At 42.3% G+C, this 20,678-nt stretch overlaps 1 protein-coding gene across 1 annotated transcript in view; it reads right to left on the bottom strand.

The window, feature by feature from the left end:
- Positions 1-20,678, bottom strand: part of LOC141085523 (uncharacterized) — a 63,398-nt gene that overhangs the window by 14,780 nt on the left and 27,940 nt on the right. Inside the window, exons 2-4 of the mRNA XM_073570945.1 lie at positions 12,747-12,859; positions 11,582-11,650; positions 11,297-11,351 (exon numbers count right to left, since the gene is read on the bottom strand). Of these exons, the coding sequence (XP_073427046.1) occupies positions 11,297-11,351; positions 11,582-11,650; positions 12,747-12,859 (237 nt within the window). The remainder of the gene's footprint in view (positions 1-11,296; positions 11,352-11,581; positions 11,651-12,746; positions 12,860-20,678) is intronic.

Below are 20,678 nucleotides of genomic sequence, written 5' to 3'. Positions count from 1 at the left end.
TCCTAAAAAGGGACCCCCGCATTGCCAAAATGATGAACGATGACGACTACTGGTTGGCCAGCATCCTGGATCCACGCTATAAAGGCAAATTACAAAACATCATGCCACAGGAGAACCTTGACCTAATATTGGCTAATAAACAAGCAACTCTGGTAAATCGGTTGCTTGAGGCATTCCCAGCACACAGCAGCGGTGATGGTTCTCACACGAGCCGTACGGGCCGGGGGCAGCTTGGCAGAGGTGTTCGTGGTGCACACAGCAGAAGTGGCGTTGGAGACGGGTTTCATGACAATGTTGTGGACTGATTTTTCAAATACCGCTCACACAACTGGTAATACTGCATCGATGGAAAGTGACAGGAGACAGCAGTTGTCAACTATGGTTACAAACTACTTTTCCTCCCATATCGATGTTCTCCCACACAGGTCATTCCCCTTTGACTATTGGGCCGCTAAACTGGACACCTGGCCTGAATTGGCCCAATATGCCTTACAGGAGCTCGCTTGCCCAGCTGCAAGTGTGCTATCGGAAAGAGTCTTCAGTGCAGCTGGATCAATCCTGACAGAAAAAAGGACCCGTCTGTCAACCCAAAATGTGGATGATCTAACCTTCATTAAAATGAACCACGCATGGGTTTCCAAGGATTTTGTCCCACCTTCCCCTGATGACACATAGGGTGACAGAAAAATGGCTTGCTTTGGTCCACCTCTTCCTGGTACTTCACTTATTTCGCCTTTTGCATCAGCTGAATGTCCAACATCAACATATGCCACTTTCTAAAACTCCCTAACTGTGCTGCCTCCCCCCCCATGGCCGGGGTCAACACCTAGCGCACAACACCGTGCGAGTGCCGTTGCCCTGGACAGGTGGGTAGGCCGACTCTTGGGCGCGGGCACTGGCACAGGGTCCCTCATAGTGCAATCAAGTGTCTCTGACGGTGGTGGTGCACACCCGCCGTCAGACACACCGCTGTACTATGAGGGGCCCAGTGCCAGTACCGACGCCCATGAGTGGGCCCCCCTTGCTTGGGCAGGGCCCCAGCATTTGCAATCTTTACCTCTCCCTGCTCCTCCGCTGTGTAATCTGGGCCGTCAAATCCATACTGGGCCTAACACCGTCTGAGCCTGCCTCCTGAGACATATATTTTGAATGTGTACGCTATCCATACATGTTATCCAGGGATACGGTACCCTTTCTAACCTTTGTGCAATCACGTGCAATCCATACTGGGCGTGAAAATGGCTGGCGAGCTGTTAAGCAAGCTACAGCACCTGTCCAGACAAGTACAGGGATTCCCTAGCGAGGAGACTTATTTGATTGTTTTCAATGTTGGGACAGCAATTTTTGGGGAGCACTATACTCTGGAGAATGATAGATGGGGCCCACCATACACTGGAACATTCCAAAGGTGGACATCAGACACTGGAGCAGCATTTACAGGGCCCATTATACACTAGAGCATTAGAAATGGGGCCCATTATGTTTGGAGCATTATTTGGGCCCATAAGACAGTGGAGCTTCATCCATGGGGACCAACATATACTGTAGCATTATGTGGAGCTCATCATATACTGTTTCAAACATTATATGGGACCAATGATTCTGTATGGAGAAATAGATGGGCCTCATCATGAGATGTAAAAAGTGAGGTATTTTTCATTGTACTATACCGCTATTTATCTGCCGTATCGGAGCATGGTGAGTTGTGGTATGTGTTAAAGGGGCGCTCTTTCGCCCAGGGCACATGAAAACCTGCAGCCAGCCCTCCCCCCCCCCCAACTTTAGCCAAATAACCCCCATTTTTCAGTGCGTAACTTGTATTATGAAGTTAATTAAGGTTGACAAGCTTAAGTAAGAAGAATTGATGCTTTTGGCATTCAAATGGGCACTGTAGGTGTGTTTCCTGTCCTCCTCTCACTGCCGACTTTTATTCCCCATTGACTTACATTGGGTTTCGTGTTTCGGGACGACCCCGACTTTTCCCTATAATCGGACGATCTTGCTCGACCCGACTTTTGGAAAAGTCAGGTTTCACGAAACGAAACGCGACCCTAAAAAACCAAAAGTCGCTCAACTCTAGTCAAAACAGACAATGGACCTCCATTCAATGGACATGTGTTTACAGAATTTTCCGAATACTTGGGATTCAATCACAGGAAAATCACACCTTGCTGGCCGCAAGCCAATGGAATTGTGGAACGTTTTATGCGCACTCTGGGGAAACGTATCAAGGCAGCGAGTCTGGAGCACATCCCACTGAAACAGTCATTATACAAATTCATGCGTAATTACCGCAATACGCCACACTCCACTACTAATGCTGCTCCAGCTCATTTAATGTTCAGCAGAACCCTGCGTATACGTCTCCCTGATGTGACCAGCCATCCCCGACCGAGTGACTCCTCAGTGAGATCCACAGATTTCTCCAACAAACAAGCCATGAAACGTTATGCAGACAGAAGGCGAAGGACACAGTCAAGTGCCATCGAAAGAGGGGATGTCGTGGTGGTACGTCAAAGACCAACCAACAAGACCTCACCTGTATATGGTCCTGCAAAATATGTTACTAAAAGGAAAGGCAGCATGATCACAGCTGAACGAGATGGACACTCCATAACGCGAAATTCTTCATATTTTAAAGTCATACCGCAGAATGATGACAATGAACTCTCTTTGGTGGAAGATTTGGTATCCGATGGTGGAGAGGATCAACAAGAGGTAGCTGGTCCATCAATAATGAACCCTCTCAATGAGCCCAGACGTTATCCCACACGAGAGAGAAGAGCTCCATCGAGGCTTATTGAAGAAGTGTAACTACAGTTTTGTTTTGTTTTTTTTTTTTGTTTGTTTCTCTGGTTTTGGAATTGAACAAATAAGACAAAACGGACATATGATTTCTTTGGACATTTTCATGTTGTTGCATTTATCGGTAATATGGGTTATTTATAGTAAAAAAAAAAGGGGATGATGTAATGTATAATAATTAGATCTGTCTCTTTAAGCAAGCCAGACTTATGGGACTTGAGGGGTGGAGACAAGAGGGATGAGAAGGGAAGTTTCAGTTTCACTTCTGTGTAGCATGGGAATGCAACTGTTATGCTGTGTGCTGGAGGACGAAGAATAAAACATATCTAAAGTTTAATACCTTGAATTCTTCATAACGTGTGGATATTACAGATATGATTTCATTAAAAAAGATAAAGTCTAAAAATAAGATAAAAGATAATATAAGTCTGAATACGCTGCTGAATTCTGCGGTTTTGGTGCATTTTTTCTCTAAGCTTCTTCCTCATGAACAAAAAAAATACTGCTACATTTTTAAGAGCAAAATCAAAGCTCTTCTGCACTATTAACCCCTTTCCTACAATGGACGTAATATTCCGTCCATGTGACCTATTCCCATGGACGGAATATTACGTCTAATGCGATCAGCTGCGCTCACCGGGGGAGCGCAGCTGATCGCGGCCGGGTGTCAGCTGATTATCACAGCTGACACCCGGCACTATTTGTCAGGGGTGGTCACGGACCGCCCCCGACACGTTAACGCCTGGCACACCAAGATCAAACACGATCGTGGTGCTGCAGCAAGGAGGAAGCCTGCAGCACTGCCTGTGACAGATTGCTGATCTGTCACAGCGATCTGTGATGTGACAGATCAGCGATCTGTCACAGGACAGTGATGTCCCGCCTGGGACAAGGTAATAAAGTAAAAAGAAAAAAAAAGTGTAAAAATAATTTTTAAAAAATCGCTAAATAAATTAAAAAAAAAAATATTCCCTAATAAATTCATTTTTTGGAAGTAAAAAAAAATAAAAGTACACATAATTGGTATCGCCGCGTCCGTAACGACCCGCCCTATAAAACTGTCCCATTAGTTAACCCCTTTAGTGAACCCCTTAAAAAATAAAAATAAAAAACGAAGCAAAAAATAATGATTTATTATCATACCGCCGAACAAAAAGTGCAATAACGCGTGATCAAAGAGACGCATATAAATATCCATGGTACCGCTGAAAACGTCATCTTGTCCCGCAAAAAACGAGCTGCCACTCAGCGTAATCAGCGAAAAAATAAAAAAGTTATAGCTCGCAGAATAAAGCGATGCAAAAATAATTATTTTTTAAATAAAATTGTTTTCATTGCATAAAAGCGCCAAAACATAAAAATGAGGTATCGCTGTAACTGTACTGACCCAAAGAATAAAACCACTTTATCAATTTTACCGCACGCGGAACGGTGTAAACGCTCCCCCCAAAAGAAATTCATGAAACACTGGTTTTTGTTCATTCTGTGTCCCAAAAATCGGAATAAAAAGCGATCAAAAGATGTCACGTGCCCGAAAATGATACCAATAAAAACGTCAACTCGTCCTGCAAAAAATAAGACCTTACATGACTCAGTGGGTCAAAATATGGAAAAATTATAGCTCTCAATATGTGGTGATGCAAAAACTATTTTTACAATAAAAAGCGTCTTTTAGCGTGTGACAGCTGCCAAATATAAAAACCGCCATAAATAGTAAATCAAACCCCCCGTTATCACCCCCTTAGTTAGGGAAAAATAATAAAATTAAAAAAATGTATTTATTTCCATTTTCCCATTAGGGTTAGGGTTAGGGCTAGGGTTAGGGCTAGGGTTAGGGCTAGGGCTAGGGTTAGTGCTAGGGTTTGGGTTAGGGCTGAGATTAGGGTTAGGGGTGTGTTGGGGTTAGGGTTGGAGTTAGAATTGGGGGGTTTCCATTGTTTGGGCACATCAGGTGCTCTCCAAACGCAAGATGGCATCTAATCTCAATTCCAGCCAATTCTGCATTGAAAAAGTCAAATGGTGCTCCTTCCCTTCCAAGCTCTGCCATGCACCCAAACAGTGTTTTACCCCCACATATGGGGTATCAACCTACTCAGGACAAATTGCAAAACAACTTTTGGGGTCCAATTTCTTCTGTTACCCTTAGAAAAAAAAAAATTGGGGGCAAAAATATCATTTTTGTGGAAAAAAATATGATTTTTTTTTCATGCCCGGGCGTTATAAACTTCTGTGAAGCACTTGGGGGTTCAAAGTGCTCACCACACATCTAGATAAGTTCCGTGGGGGGTCTAGTTTCCAAAATGGGGTCACTTGTGGGGAGTTTGAATAGTTTAGGCACATCAGAGATTCGCCAAACGCACATGACACCCGCAGACCATTCCATCAAAGTCTGCATTCCAAAACGTCACTACTTCCCTTCCGAGCCCCGACGTGTGCCCATGCAGTAGTTTTCTCCCACATATGAGGTATCAGCGTACTCAGGATAAATTGGACAACAACTTTTGGGGTCCAATTTCTCCTGGTACCCTTGGGAAAATAAAAAAATTGGGGACTAAATGATCATGTTTGTGGAAAAAATACAATTTTTTTATTTTCACGCCCGGGCATTATAAACTTCAGTGAAGCCCTTGGGGGTTCAAAGTGCTCACTACACATCTAGATAAGTTCCTTAGGGGGTCTTGTTTCCAAAATGGTGTCATTTGTGGGGGATTTCCACTTTTTAGGTACATCAGGGGCTCTGCAAAGGCAACATGACACCCGCAGACCTTTCCATCAAAGTCTGCATTCCAAAACGTTACTACTTCCCTTCCGAGCTCCAACGTGTGCCCATACAGTAGTTTTCTCCCACATATTGAGTATCAGCGTACTCCTGACAAATTGGACAACAACTTTTGGGGTCCAATTTCTCCTGTTACCCTTGGGAAAATAAAAAAATTGAGGACTAAAAGATCATGTTTGTGGAAAAAATACAATTTTTTTATTTTCACGCCCGGGCATTATAATCTTCTGTGAAGCACTGGGGGGTTCAAAGTGCTCACCACACATCTAGATAGGTTCCTTGAGGGGTCTAGCTTCCAAAATGGTGTAATTTGTGGGGGGTTTCCACTGTTTTGGTACATCAGGGGCTTTCCAAACGCGACATGGTGTCCGATCTCAATTCCAGCCAAAAACATCAAATGGCGCTGCTTCCCTTCCGAGCTCTGCCATGCGCCCAAATAGTCATTTACGCCTACATATGGGTTATCAGCGTACTCAGGACAAATTGCACAATAACTTTTAGTGTCCTGTTACCCTTGGAAAAATAATAATTGAGGGTGAAAAGATCATTTTTGTGGAAAAAATATGATTTTTTTATTTGCACGGCTGTACGTTATAAACTTCTGTGAAGCCCTTGAGGGTTCAAAGTTCTCACCACACATCTAGATAAGTTCCTTGGGGGGTCTAGTTTCCAAAATGGTGTCATTTGTGGGGGGTTTCCACTGTTTAGGTACATCAGGGGCTTTCCATACGCGACATGGTGTCTGATCTCAATTCCAGCCAAAAAAGTCAAATGGCGTTGCTTCCCCTCCGAGCTCTGCCATGCGCCCAAATAGTCGTTTACACCCAAAAATGGGGTATCAGCGTACTCAGGACAAATTGCATAATAACTTTTAGGGTCCTATTACCTTTGGGAAAATAAAAATTGGGGGTGAAAAGATCATTTTTGTGGAAAAAATATGATTTTTTAATTGTACGGCTGTACGTTATAAACTTCTGTGAAGCCCTTGTGGGTTCATTGTTCTCACCACATATCTAGATAAATTCCTTGGGGGGTCTAGTTTCCAAAATGGGGTCACTTGTGGGGGGTTTCCACTGTTTAGGTACATCAGGGGCTCTCCAAACATGACAAGGCGTCCGATCTGAATTCCAGCCAATTTTGTATTGAAAAAGTCAAATGGCGCTCCTTCCCTTCTGAGCTCTGCCATGCACCGAAACAGTGGTTCCCCCCCACATATCAGGTATCAGCGTATTCAGGACAAATTGCACAATAACTTTTGCAGTCTAATTTCTCCTGTTACTGTTGGTAAAATAAAAAAAATTGAACCTGAAGTATTTTTTTGTGAAAAAAAAGTTAAATGTTCATTTTTTTTAAATATTTAAAAAATTCCTGTGAAGCACCTGAAGGGTTAATAAACTTCTTGAATGTGGTTTTGAGCACCTTAAGGGGTGCAGTTTTTAGAATGGTATCACTTTTGGGTATTTTCTATAATATAGACCCCTCAAAGTGACTTCAAATGTGATGTGGTCCATAAAAATAAAATGGTGTTGCAAAAATGAGAAATCGCTGGTCAATTTTTAACCCTTATAACTTCCTAACAATTAAAATTTTGGTTACAAAATTGTGCTGATGTAAAGTAAACATGTGGGAAATGTTACTTATTAAGTTTTTTGTGTGCCGTATCTCTGTGATTTAAGGGCATAAAAATTCAAAGCTGGAAAATTGCAAAATTTTCAAATTTTTGCCAAATTTCTGTTTTTTTCACAAATAAACACAAGTTATTTGAATGAAATTTTACCACTAAAATAAAGTACAATGTCACAAGAAAACAATGTCAGAATCACTGGGATCCATGGAAGCGTTTCAGAGTTATTACCTCATAAAGGGACAGTGGTCAGAATTGTAAAAATTTGCCCGGGAGTTAACGTGCAAACCACCCTTGGTAGTGAAGGGGTTAATAAAGCGTTAAAAACTGTGCTTCATATCTGCCCCAAACTGGCATCAAATAAGGGGGAAAACTTATAAAAGAAACGCCGCGAACACGTAATAATCAGAAAAGATTGCTATTGCGTTGTCTGGTGCGGACACCTGCAAAAAAACATCAGAAAGAACGCAGCATTTAGGTTATGTGTGAACATGGCCTCAGCATTACAGTTTTATTACATTTTTATGTGTTTAATAGAGAAAAAATATCAATTATGCAATTCTTTTGCGTCATTTACCGATTCCTGTACATAAACTGATCGTTGTGTTGTGCGTACTGTTACGACTACAAGGACACCAAATATATCTGCTATTTGCGCATTAATAATTACATTATTTTTTTCATTGCCAAGTGTTTTTCATTGTTTTAGTAATTTTATATGATTAAAATATATTTTTTTCCTTCAGAATACAAATACATTGAAATACACTGCTGTGTACAATTTATCAGCATATTATCTGTGAAGTCACAGTCTGCAATACCGATCAAGTACACAAAATTCTCCGCATTACATCTCCAGAGCCTGTGGCTCAGTTTTTTTCATCTCCTGCCTACATTGAAGGTTGTGGGTTTAAATACCAGGAGAACTCCCAGAAAAGGAAAAAATGACATTTTTTAAATTTCTTTTTATTACCGTATTATTATTTGTACTTTTATAGGTATAAAAACAAATCTGACTTTTTTCACCTCTAGTATACAAGAAACATAGAAATACATTGTTATGTACAATGTATCTCTATGGACATGTATTGCATAATTTGCTTCTGGGGTCACTGCCTGCAATACAGGTCAAGATTACCAAATTCTCCTATGTTTATAATTATGGGCTGTGGCTCATAGATAGGGCTGCAGCCTGTGAACATGTCCTGGAGAGACCTGATTACAGAACATGGAGCTACGGGGCAATGAAGACGATGATGGAGAGAGGCGAGTATAAGAAGTCAGGACAAAGCACTGATGTGCTGGGAATCAGGAACAGTTGGGATCTGGGGGGGTGTTATACACAGGGGAGCTGGGGGGAAGAGGAAAGAGAGCTGAATGGAAAACCTGAATTAATAGTTTAAGGCTGGAGTCACACTAGTGTATGGCATCGGATGTGATATGATGTGATTCGAGTGATGTGTGTTGTGTCACTCGCACCCATGGACTTATATGGGCGCGAGTGAGCTGAGACTCAGCCGAGTCTCGGTGCCAATCGCAGCATGCTGCGATTTTTCTCGCATGCCGATTCGGCATGAGAAAATAATCGCAGATGTGATCTGCCCCATAGATTAACACTGGTCCGAGTGCTATGTGATGTTTTCTCGCATAGCACTCGTCCGTATTCTACGGGAGTGTGACTCCGGCCTAAGACGCACGTACTGATACTTGTTTCCATATAGATAAGATAGTGTCTACAACACACCCTTCCACTTTTTCTACATAGGTGTTTGCCAGTGTGGCACCCTGCATCTTTACCGCCACAAAAGGGTTAAATATGTACTGTTTTGTATGTGTTTTGTGAGCAATGGGAGTTATGCTTTCTCTGCTAGAGACCACAACACACACCCACAATTCATCTCACTCCCTTACTTGTCTGAAGCTTAGAGCTTTGCAGACATGCCCTAACTGGGAGGGAGAGGAGTCAAAAGTTGTTGTTTCAGTGAAGAAGGAGGAAGAACGCTCTTGGGAGCCATGATGACATGAGGTTCATCCAGGAGTAAAAGCTAAGAAGCATCAAGGGATCAGCCCCTAGGCCATCCATGCTTTTAGAGCAGGGTGGTAAGCTGAGATACTATGGGATTATACAACCAACAGCATAGTGTTTTCCCTAGGAAAAACTGCAACAAACTAGGATCAGTGAAGGATTGAACAAGAAGGAACTTGAGCTGCTTCACAAAAGGATCCAAGCTACAAGTTGCCAGAGGAGAAATACACAGTGAGTAGAGGCTATACTAGAAGTTCCAAACTCTGGGAAGCCTTGGTCCCAGAAGGGATTAGAATAGCAGGAAGCTTACACTGTGTCACAGCAGAGGGAGGATAACTCCAATTCTGCAGAGCAGACTGTAACCTGGTGAGAGTTGTAATATCTCCTCTGAACTGCACCTGAACTACAGTAAATGATAAAGTGACTTTCCTTGTCTCCTGCCTTATTACTCTATGCCTTCTACTTCCATCACAATCTCTGGGGGCCAGCCCTGGTTGGAGAGGGTTAAATATCTGCACTGCCATCACCATCTACTCCCCCAGGGATCATCTGCAGTGCCGGCTATACTACAGTCGAACACTCCAACTGGCGTCACAAATCAATACATAAACTTTATCCCCATTCAATTCAACCCCTTTTACATGACCGCCTGGGGCCATGGACCGGGTCATTGCCACTGTGACATTTCCCATTGAAGTTAATGGGCCCGGCGCTGAGTATCCCACGGCCTCTGGGGTGTGTCACCAGGTGATACTCATATTATTTTATAGCACAGCCACATGTCCTGCATCATTGCCAGTCACAGGTTTCCTCTATATACAGTTCAAATCACGTTCAGGAATTCTCATTGAATCCACAGACGTTTTACATCCAGTAGAGGTGAATGTGGCATTCTATATACCATACACATGCAGCAGGATAAATTGGCGTGGAGTATTGTGCATACTGTAAATTCTAAAAAAAAATTATAAATATGAAGTGATTGACAATAGATCTTATCCTTGTAGCATATCCACTGCAGAAACTCAAATGTTGACTGATTCTTTGTAAACGTTCACTCTGAATGTGTGAACAGACCCTAAAATACTCCTATGCTCTGAGATACATTAGCATCATGGAAGGGAGTCTGAAGCGTTGATCTCATATTGACAGCGCTGCAGCCAATCAGTGATCTCAGTGATTGGCTGCAGCGCAGATGAAGTGTTTGACATGGATAGCGTGAAAAAAGCCCCTTGTTTTATTTTTCAAAACAAACTGCAGCAAGGGGACAAGGGTTTTCCAAATTAAATGAAGATAATAATACCAAAGAATTTGTGTTTGCAATCATTTTCAGGAAGAAACGGAGTATCATCTGACAGAATTGCAGGGGTGTCAATACTTTTGGCCACAACTGTATATCCATAAAGCCCCTATTACTCAGCTTTTCCAGTTCATGTCAAGCGTCTCCTTCCAGTAGATGGAAATCTTGGTAGTATTTGTTTACCGCAATAAATATATTTTTAGAGGATGCCTCTGTAAGGCTAGTTTCACACTAGCGTTTATGAGCGCAGCGACGGCCTGCGCACGGCCGCCGCTAAGCCCCGCCCCCTGCCGCGCCCCGCCGGTAGCTCTGCCCACCGGCGCATGACGCTGCATGCGCCCTGCGTCCCCTATCTTTATCACAGGGGGCGCAGGCCGTGCGCAGTATGCGTTTGGCGGCGCATGCGTCCTTTTGACGGTGCGCCGACCTGCGCCAAACGCAACCTGCTGCAGTTTGGTTGCGTCGGCGCACCGTCAAAAAGGCGCATGCGCCGCCAAACGCATACTGCGCACAGCCTGCGCCCCCTGTGATAAAGATAGGGGACGCAGGGCGCATGCAGCGTCATGCGCTGGTGGGCGGAGCTACCGGCGGGGGTGCGGCAGGGGGTGGGGCTTAGCGGCGGCCGTGCGCAGGCCGTCACTGCGCTCATAAACGCTAGTGTGAAACTAGCCTAAGGCCAGGTTCACACTGCCAAGTTTGACAGAATACAATTTCCGGACGGGCTGCTTGTTAGTTTTTTGACCAATCCTGTGGGTGACTTACCAGGTTTGCAGGCTGTCTCACATATAACTGGGCACACATAGCAAAACTGGCAATACTGCAAAAAGGAAATAAAAAAAAAAAGAAAATGAAAATTATTACAGCACGGTGCATATAGTACAAATCCGCACTGCTATGCTCTTGTTGACCACTTGGTGGCGGAATAGGCTTTGCGTTGCCTTTTTTTATTTTGTGTATGCAAAGGGTTTTATTTTTAGCAGGAATTTACTACATAATTGGAGTGAAGCCTCTGGGCATATAGGTAATTGCTTGCATTAATGTACTTACCTCGCAGTTTTTACAATGCTCACTCTTATCCTTTTCTTTACAGGGGCATTTATCACAGTCTCCGCAGTGCTGGGGAGGAAAAAAATGAATTAATCATATGATATAGCATAGGCACGTGGAATATATGCAAAATCTCTATAATCTGCACCATTAACAGAGATCATAGATAGTATAACACTGATTAACTTCTCTAGGAGGAGTTCACTCTATTTATCAGGGTTAACGTTTATGGTAATACATTTAATATTTTCGTGGATTGGACTTTAAATGTCTTTATTTTAGAAGATGTTTTTTAATTTTCAATAATTTTCAATTTATCTTTTAGTCCCTTTCCTAAAGCTTGAACCTGCAATTGTTAGATCGCGTGTACTATATACTGCAATTTCACAATATACTGGAAGAGATGACAGACATAGCTTCACATGAGGACCAAGATGGCTGCCATGTCAACCCATCGGGAACCCGCAACCATGCCGCAGGGGTAGTTGTGCACCGGCAACCGAACCGTATAAATGCTGGACAGCGGCATCTAAATGGTTAAACAGCAATCAGAACTAGCTGGGGTTGCTGCTGTTAAAGGCAGGTGTCGACTGTTCAATATTGTCAACACCTGCCTTGTACAGAGTTGGCTCAGCTCCTGAGCATGCTCCATACACTTGTACCCTGACACTGGCATATATGTATGTCAGAGTGCACAAAAAATGCACAAAGGGATTAATGTTGTATGTTAATGAAATACATTATGTTAATATTTAAAGTGATAAAAAATGAGTCCCAGTCAAACCCTTTTACAGACCAGGACTGTTCATTTTTTCATTCTGATCCCTTAAAAGGTCTTCAGTAGACTATAGATTCTTCAGACCATAGAAAGCAACCACTGCTGCATATTGCTGGGTTGTGCAGCAGAAGTTGTCAAAAAGTTAGCCCCTTTCTCTGACATCACTTCCTGGTCTGCTGCGATAGGCTAAAGCTTTACCTCCCAGGTGACGCTCTCTTCTGCCCACCCCAAGGATTCACTCTGTCCATCATACTAGTAATACTCAGTAGAACTCTCTGCTCTATTTTAGCTGCTTCTTCTGTATGAAGAACAAAAAAGAATAGACAGCATGTACAGGGGAGCAGAGAGCTCTTAGGATGAAGGTGTATAAAACAATAGATAAGTTACCTTGCAGAATGCACAGTAACGGCACAGGGATCCATCTTTGTATTCATCTTCATCGTCATCATCGTCGTCATCATCGTCGTCATCATCATCGTCATCATCATCGTCATCATCATCTTAAATATGAGAAGTACAACATTACTGTAGTAGATTCCAAATTTGCCCAAATCTGGTTCATGCTTTACTTAAAGGGATTGTCCAATTATAACCCATGGATAGGTGATAACTTGCTGAATGGTGGGTGTCTCACTGCTGGGACCGATAAACAGTTACAAGATGGCAGGTAGAATGCCCGACTGCCATTCCATTCATCCTCAATGGGTAAAAACACAAGCACAGTGCTCGCTTGCCCCATGGGTAATAATAAATGGAACACCGATCAAGCATGCTCACTGATGCTGCATTCTTAAAAGATAAAAGTTCGGTTACCCATCTATCAGTAAGTTCTTACCTATTCCTTGAGTAGGTGATAACTTGGTTTAGCCAGACAATCGTTTTAAAGAGGTTACCCACTACTTTAACATTGATTACCTATCCTATCGGTTGGAACTGCTCAGTTGCCGATTTGCTCTGTCTACTGATGGAGGCCCCAGCCAGGGACTACATCTGCCCTCTATTCAAATCAGTTGGGGGCTGATGTGCCACTGTAAGTAGTCAGAGTAGCTCCATAACTGAGCATTTCCGGGCGCCGGTACCGAGAACAGCTGATCGGCCAGTGTGCCAGATGTTGCATGCCCATCGATCAGACATTGATGACCTATCCTAAGGATAGGTCATCAGTGTTAAAGTAGTGGACAATCTCTTTAAGTTACTAAAGATACACACCTGTCAACAAAGTTTAGAGAGCTCAAAGCATACTTGCCTGTAAACTACGGACCGTATTTTGCGTCGGTTAGTGTGACCCCAGCCTAAAGGTCCAACTACCACCAAGATACCATTTTTATAAGTCTGGGGTTAGATGGTAACTTGAACCGCAACCCAAGTCCCATGGTCAAAGATCGCCATATGCAGCTGCTCCATTTTTTTAAGCCTGTGTTTAGAGTAGCATAGCATTTAGTACAGGATAGTAAAAGCCCAGAAAAAAGAAAGGCTACGAAAAGAAACCCTTTTTTTTGGAGGGCCTGTTCTCTCCTGCTTAACGTAGACAACGCATTGACACTGTGTAATGCTCAATTTCCTCTGCGGAGGCACTGTAGGGAAATTTAGCACTAAAAGTCATGTTTTCCTGAAGTTTTGGATGTTTTAGTGGTAGTCACTTAAAATTACATATGTAAACTTTTTTTCTTAGATGTTCTTTTCTTCATTAGAAATTTAACCTGAAGGGCTTTTTTTCTGGCCTTATATTATTGAAAATAATGAATGAATATGAGATTGGTGGGAGCCAAATGTTCGGCACATCCTTGTATCAGCTGCTAGATGTAAGGAGTGAACAAAGCAGGAGCTGCACAGTTCTGTTCACTGTGTTATGGCTGAAAAATGCAACTCAGCTCCTATTCACCTAAATAGGCAAGGAGAGGAGGATCCTTAGCCCTCTTAACTCTCTTATGGTGTATTTATCATTCTCTAATAGGATATTTAAAAATTGATTTTCTGACAATAACAACCCCTTTAATAAAAAGTTATTAATTTGTTCCATAGTCATAATAGTTCCAGAAAATGCTGGGTGTTTGTGAATATGGCCTCTATGGTTTTTCCAGACTTCTATGCAGTGATATGTCCTTAGTTACTATATTGTAGCGTAACTAGACAGAATGCATTTTTATTTCTTGCCTGTGGGGGCACTGCAGCAATCACTCCAGTTTATATTTGGAGGACTCTTTAAAAACTTCCTTCAGTCGTAGTGATGTTCCTCGCGGATCTTTCGCTGGGACTGCCCTAGGCCTATCTACTGCCAGCGCTTCACCAGTCCGAGGTCGTCGTCCAATCGGTACCCCCGGGGCCTCGTCTGTCCTGCGGTTCTTTGTGACAGGACCACCCCCCTGACTGTCTCTTCCTATCAGTCCCCTGATGGAGCTCGCCACTCTTGTCAGTCCTCCATACTGAGTCTTCTCCTCCTGAGCTCCTCCCGGGACTAGCCTAGCCTGGAACCCTGTCCTGTCCTATTTAACCCCTTCCTCGGGAATTTCCCTCTTAGGTTCCTATCTCCCCGCCCAGCGTCGGACTGGAACACCTTGGGCCCACCAGAGAAAATCATTCTTGGGGCCCACTATGTAGCTGCATAGTTAAATACCAGACCACCAATTGTGCGGTAAAACACGATAATATCCGGGTATAATATAAGGTTGTACATGTCTTAATTATGTAGCAGGAGTTGGGGTAGCCCCCTCATAGAATATAAAGCAGCCCCCTCATAGAATATAATGTAGACCCCTCATAGAATATAATGCAGCCATCTCATAGAATATAATACTGCCCCCCTCATAGGGTATAATGCACCCCCTCATAGGGTATAATGCACCCCCTCATAGGGTATAATGCACCCCCTCATAGGGTATAATGCACCCCCTCATAGGGTATAATACTGCCCCCCTTATAGGGTATAATACTGCCCCCCTCATAGGGAATAATGCACCCCCTCATAGGGTATAATGCACCCCCTCATAGGGTATAATGCACCCCCTCATAGGGTATAATACTGCCCCCCTCATAGGGTATAATACTGCCCCCCTCATAGGGTATAATACTGTCCCCCTCATAGGGTATAATACTGTCCCCCTCATAGGGTATAATGTATCCCCCTCATAGGGTATAATGCTGCCACCCTCATAGGGTATAATGCTGCCCCCTCATAGGGAATAATGCACCCCCTCATAGGGTATAATGCTGCCCCCTCATAGGGTATAATACTGCCCCCCTCATAGGGAATAATGCACCCCGTCATAGGGAATAATGCTGCCCTCATAGCGTATAATGCCTCCTCATAGGGTATAATGCACCCCCTCATAGGGTATAATGCTGCCTCCTCATAGTGTATAATGCACCCTCTCATAGGGTATAATGCTGCCCCCTCATAGGGTATAATACTGCCCCCCTCATAGGGTATAATACTGCCCCCCTCATAGGGAATAATGCACCCCGTCATAGGGAATAATGCTGCCCTCCTCATAGGGTATAATGCTGCCCTCCTCATAGGGTATAATGCTGCCTCCTCATAGGGTATAATGCTGCCTCCTCATAGGGTATAATGCTGCCTCCTCATAGGGTATAATACTGCCCCCCTCATAGGGTATAATGCTGCCCTCCTCATAGGGTATAATGCTGCCCTCCTCATAGGGTATAATGCTGCCCCCTCATAGGGTATAATGCTGCCCTCCTCATAGGGTATAATGCTGCCCCCTCATAGGGTATAATGCTGCCTCCTCATAGGGTATAATGCTGCCTCATAGGGTATAATGCTGCCTCCTCATAGGGTATAATGCACCCCCTCATAGGGAATAATGCTGCCCTCCTCATAGGGTATAATGCTGCCCCCTCATAGGGTATAATACTGCCCCCTCATAGGGTATAATGCTTCCCCCCTCATAGGGTATAATGTATCCCCCTCATAGGGTATAATGCTGCCCCCTCATAGGGTATAATGCTTCCCCCCTCATAGGGTATAATGCTGCCTCCTCATAGGGTATAATGCTGCCTCCTCATAGGGTATAATGCTGCCTCCTCATAGGGTATAATGTATCCCCCTCATAGGGTATAATGCTGCCCCCTCATAGGGTATAATGCTTCCCCCCCATAGGGTATAATGCTGCCTCCTCATAGGGTATAATGCTGCCTCCTCATAGGGTATAATGCTGCCTCCTCATAGGGTATAATGCTGCCTCCTCATAGGGTATAATGCTGCCCCCCTCATAGGGTATAATACTGCCCCCCTCATAGGGTATAATGCTGCCTCCTCATAGGGTATAATGCTGCCCCCTCATAGGGTATAATACTGCCCCCCTCATAGGGAATAATGCTATATAGATATATAGATATAGAGTTAGATAGATATAGATAGAAAGATAGATGTAGAAATAGATATAGAGATAGATAGTAGATAATGGATAGAAAGTAGATAATGGATAGATATAGATAGAAAGATTCATAGAGATAGATAGAGATAGATAGAGATAGATATAAAGATAGATATAGAAAGAAATATAGATAGATAGATAGATAGATAGATAGATAGATAGATCTATAGGTAGATAGATATAGAGATAGAAAATAGATAATGGATAGATAGATAGATATAGAGATAGATAGCTATAGATAGAAAGATATAGAGATAGATAGATATAGAGATAGATAATAGAGATAGATAATAGATAGAGATAGATAATAGATAGAGATATACAGATATAATAATAATAATAATATAGACATATATAGATAGATATAGAGATAAATATATATATAGATAGATGGCTATAAATAAAAATAGATATAGAGATATATATAGAGATAGATAGATATAGAAATAATAGATATAGAGATAGATAGATATAGAGATAGATATAGAGACAGATAGATATAGAGATAGATATAGAGATAATAGCTAGATATAGATATATGTATAGAGATAGATAGATATAGAGTTAGAAAGATAGATAGATATAGAGAGAGATATAGAGATAGATAGAGATAGCTAGATAGATAGATGGATAGATAGATATAGATAATAGAGATAATAGATAGATATAATAGATAGATATAGAGATAGATGGATAGATCAATAGATAGATAGATAAAGAGATAGAGATAGATAGATAATGAGATATAGAGATAGATATAGAGATATAGTGATAGAAAGATAGATATAGAGATAGATAGATAGAGATAGATATAGAGATAGATATGGATATAGAGATAACAGATAGATATAGAGATAGATAGATAGATATAGAAATAGAGATAGATAGAGATATAGAGATAATATATAGATAGCTATAGAGAGAGAGATATAGAGATAGATATAGAGAGAAACAGATATAGAGATAGAGATAGATATAGAGATATATAGGTAGATAGAGATAGAGATAATAGATAGATATAGAGATAGATAGATATAGATATAAAGATAGATAGAGATAGAGAGAGCGGTAGATAGAGAGATAGATACAGAGATCGATAAATAGATAGAGATATAGATATAGATAATAGATAGAGATAGATAGATAAAGATAGATAATAAATATAGAGATAATAGATAGATATAGATATAGAGTAAGATAGAAATATATAGAGATAGCTAGATAGATAGACATAATAGATAGATATAGATAGATATAGAGATAGATAGAAAGATAGATATAGAGATAGATGTAGAGATAGAAAGATAGATAGAGATAGATAGATATAGATAATAGATAGAGATAAATAGATAGATAGAGAAAGATAGATAGATATAGAGATAGATATAGAGATAGAAAGATAGATAGATATACAGAGAGATAGATATAGAGAGAGATAAATAGATAGATATAGAGAGAGATATATAGATATAGAGATAGATATATATAGAGATAGATATAGAGAGAGATAGATACAGAGAAAAGATATAGAGATAAATAGATAGAGAAAGATAGACAGATATATAGATATAGAGATAGAAAGATAGATATAGAGATAGAGCGATAGATAGATAGATATACAGAGAGATAGATAAAGAGATAGATAGAGATATATAGATAGATAGCTATAGAGAGAGATATAGAGATAGATATAGATAGAAATAGATATAGATATATATATATAGATAAAGATAGATATAGAGATAGATATAGAGATAGAGCGATAGATAGCGAGAGATATAGATATAGAGATAGATAGATACAGAGAAAAGATATAGAGATAGATAACGGATAGATAAATAGATAGGTATAGAGATAGATATAGATATTAGATAGAGATATATAGAGATAAAGATAGATAGATATAGATGGTAGCTAGATAGATAATAAATATAGAGATAATAGATATAGAGATAGATAGAGTAAGATAGATATAGAGATAGATAGATAGACATAATAGATAGATATAGAGATATATATAGAAAGATATAGAGATATAGAGATAGATGTAGAGATAGAAAGATAGATATAAAGATAGAGCGATAGATAGAGATAGATATAGAAATAGATAGATATAGATAATAGATAGAGATAGATATAGAGATAGATAGATATAGATAATAGATAGAGATAGAAAGATAGATAGATATAAGAGAGATAGAGAGAGATATATAGAGATAGAGAGAGACAGATAGAGAGAGCGAGAGAGATATAAAAAAAACCAAAAAACACAATACTCACCTCTCCTCCTCGCTCCCACGCTGATTCCGGCTTCAGTGTCAGGAGCTGCCCTCTCTGCCAGACACACAGCGGGTGCGCGATGTAGTGACGTCATCGCGCACTGGTTGTGAGTCAGGAGCAGAGAGGACTGAGGGCGGCACCGGCCCTGATTGACAGATGCAGAGCGGCTTACTGGGCTGGGGGCGGGGCCTCTGGGGGTGGAGACTGTGAAATGATATTCACTGCTTCGCAGTGAATATTCATTTCTCTTTAGTAGCGGGGACAGGGGCTCCTGCCTCCTGACACCCGCTGCTGCTCCGCTGGCAGGGGCCCCCATAGCAGCTGCATGGTGTGCGACACACCACTGGCTGGGGGCCCCTGGAGCAGCGGGGGCCCTAGGCAACTGCTGGCCCTGTATGCCAGCAGGTGCCAGGGCCCACCGGAGAATCCACCGGTTCTCCGGTGGGCCAGTCCGACGCTGTCCCCGCCCCCCAAGACTAAGTCGTTTCTAAAGCCCTAAGCTGCTGTCAAGTCCTGAACTACGCTCCCCCCTGCCATCTTATGGTCAAATCTAGGTACTGCACTCCTTTTCCATCTTCCCCAGCTGTTTCCCTTCTGTCATTACAAACATCCATCTACAGTGCACAAACCGTCCCTTCTCCCTTCACTCAAGTCCGTCCTTCAAGTCATCTTCCCCACACTCCTCCTTCCTTTGTCTATTGTTGTCCCTGACAATCGTACTCCCTACTTCTTCGTCCTAAAGCTTGCCCACTGTCTGTTGTCGGACCGGTTGTTGGGCCAAACCCGCCACACGCGGGGTGCCGAACCAAAACGGGAGCACCATGCTCCAAGCAGCCTACTGCTACTCGCCGGCGCACGCGCCACGTGACAACTTCTTTCAGGTTGGCTAGGTCCACCCGGACTACTCTACGGCGTGTACCTCCCACTATTCTCCCCTTCCGTTACCCTCAACTGTCCAAAACGCCATGACCAAGGCATTTCGCCTACCAGGTCATCGTTAGCGCCCGCCTATCCTTTTGGGGTGTCCGTGGTGTCGGGGACCTGACTAATGGACCACTGTCTGGTTCACTCTCTTCCGTCTTATCATCCTTCAATTCTTAAAAAGAGTCATGGTCAGCGTTTTTATCCTACCCTGTACCCGGGACCTGTTGCACATTCTTATACATATTACACATTAAACCAACTTTTTGTATACCGTATATACAGTTTCCTTTGTTTTAATAACAATATGAGTTACTTAACAGGAGTAACCCCTTTTTCTTGTTTTGTTTTTTTTTCTTTCAAAACAACATTTCTTTAAGCACAACATTTCAAAACAGAACATGAATACTCACCCTTCCTTTAACATAAGCACCTTCCCCTAGGCATCCCCGCTGTGTCAGGAGCAAAACAGAAAAAAAAACAATTTCCTTATCTTGGACGTGAAACTGTCCTTTAGGCTGCACAACGGTGCATCGAGATCCTGGTAGTCCGGGCCATCTCCTGACGGCCGATGTTGCGCCAATTCAGCAGGGAACCCCACAACCGTGAGGTTCCCGGGGTGTCTCGACTGTTCCTGGGCCCCGAGTGCTCTTTTTTCCCAGGGCTCAGGGGTCATCTCCCTCCTGAGAGATGCGTCAAAAGGGGTAGAAGGGGCCGAAGGTGG

This window comes from Dendrobates tinctorius, unplaced genomic scaffold (assembly GCF_039654945.1).
Source record: "Dendrobates tinctorius isolate UK_male_01 unplaced genomic scaffold, ASM3965494v1 ptg000028l, whole genome shotgun sequence".
In the NCBI taxonomy this organism is placed as follows: Eukaryota; Metazoa; Chordata; class Amphibia; order Anura; family Dendrobatidae; genus Dendrobates; species Dendrobates tinctorius.
The sequence above is the reverse complement of the archived record's forward strand: the minus strand, read 5'-3'. Positions and strand labels throughout refer to the sequence as shown.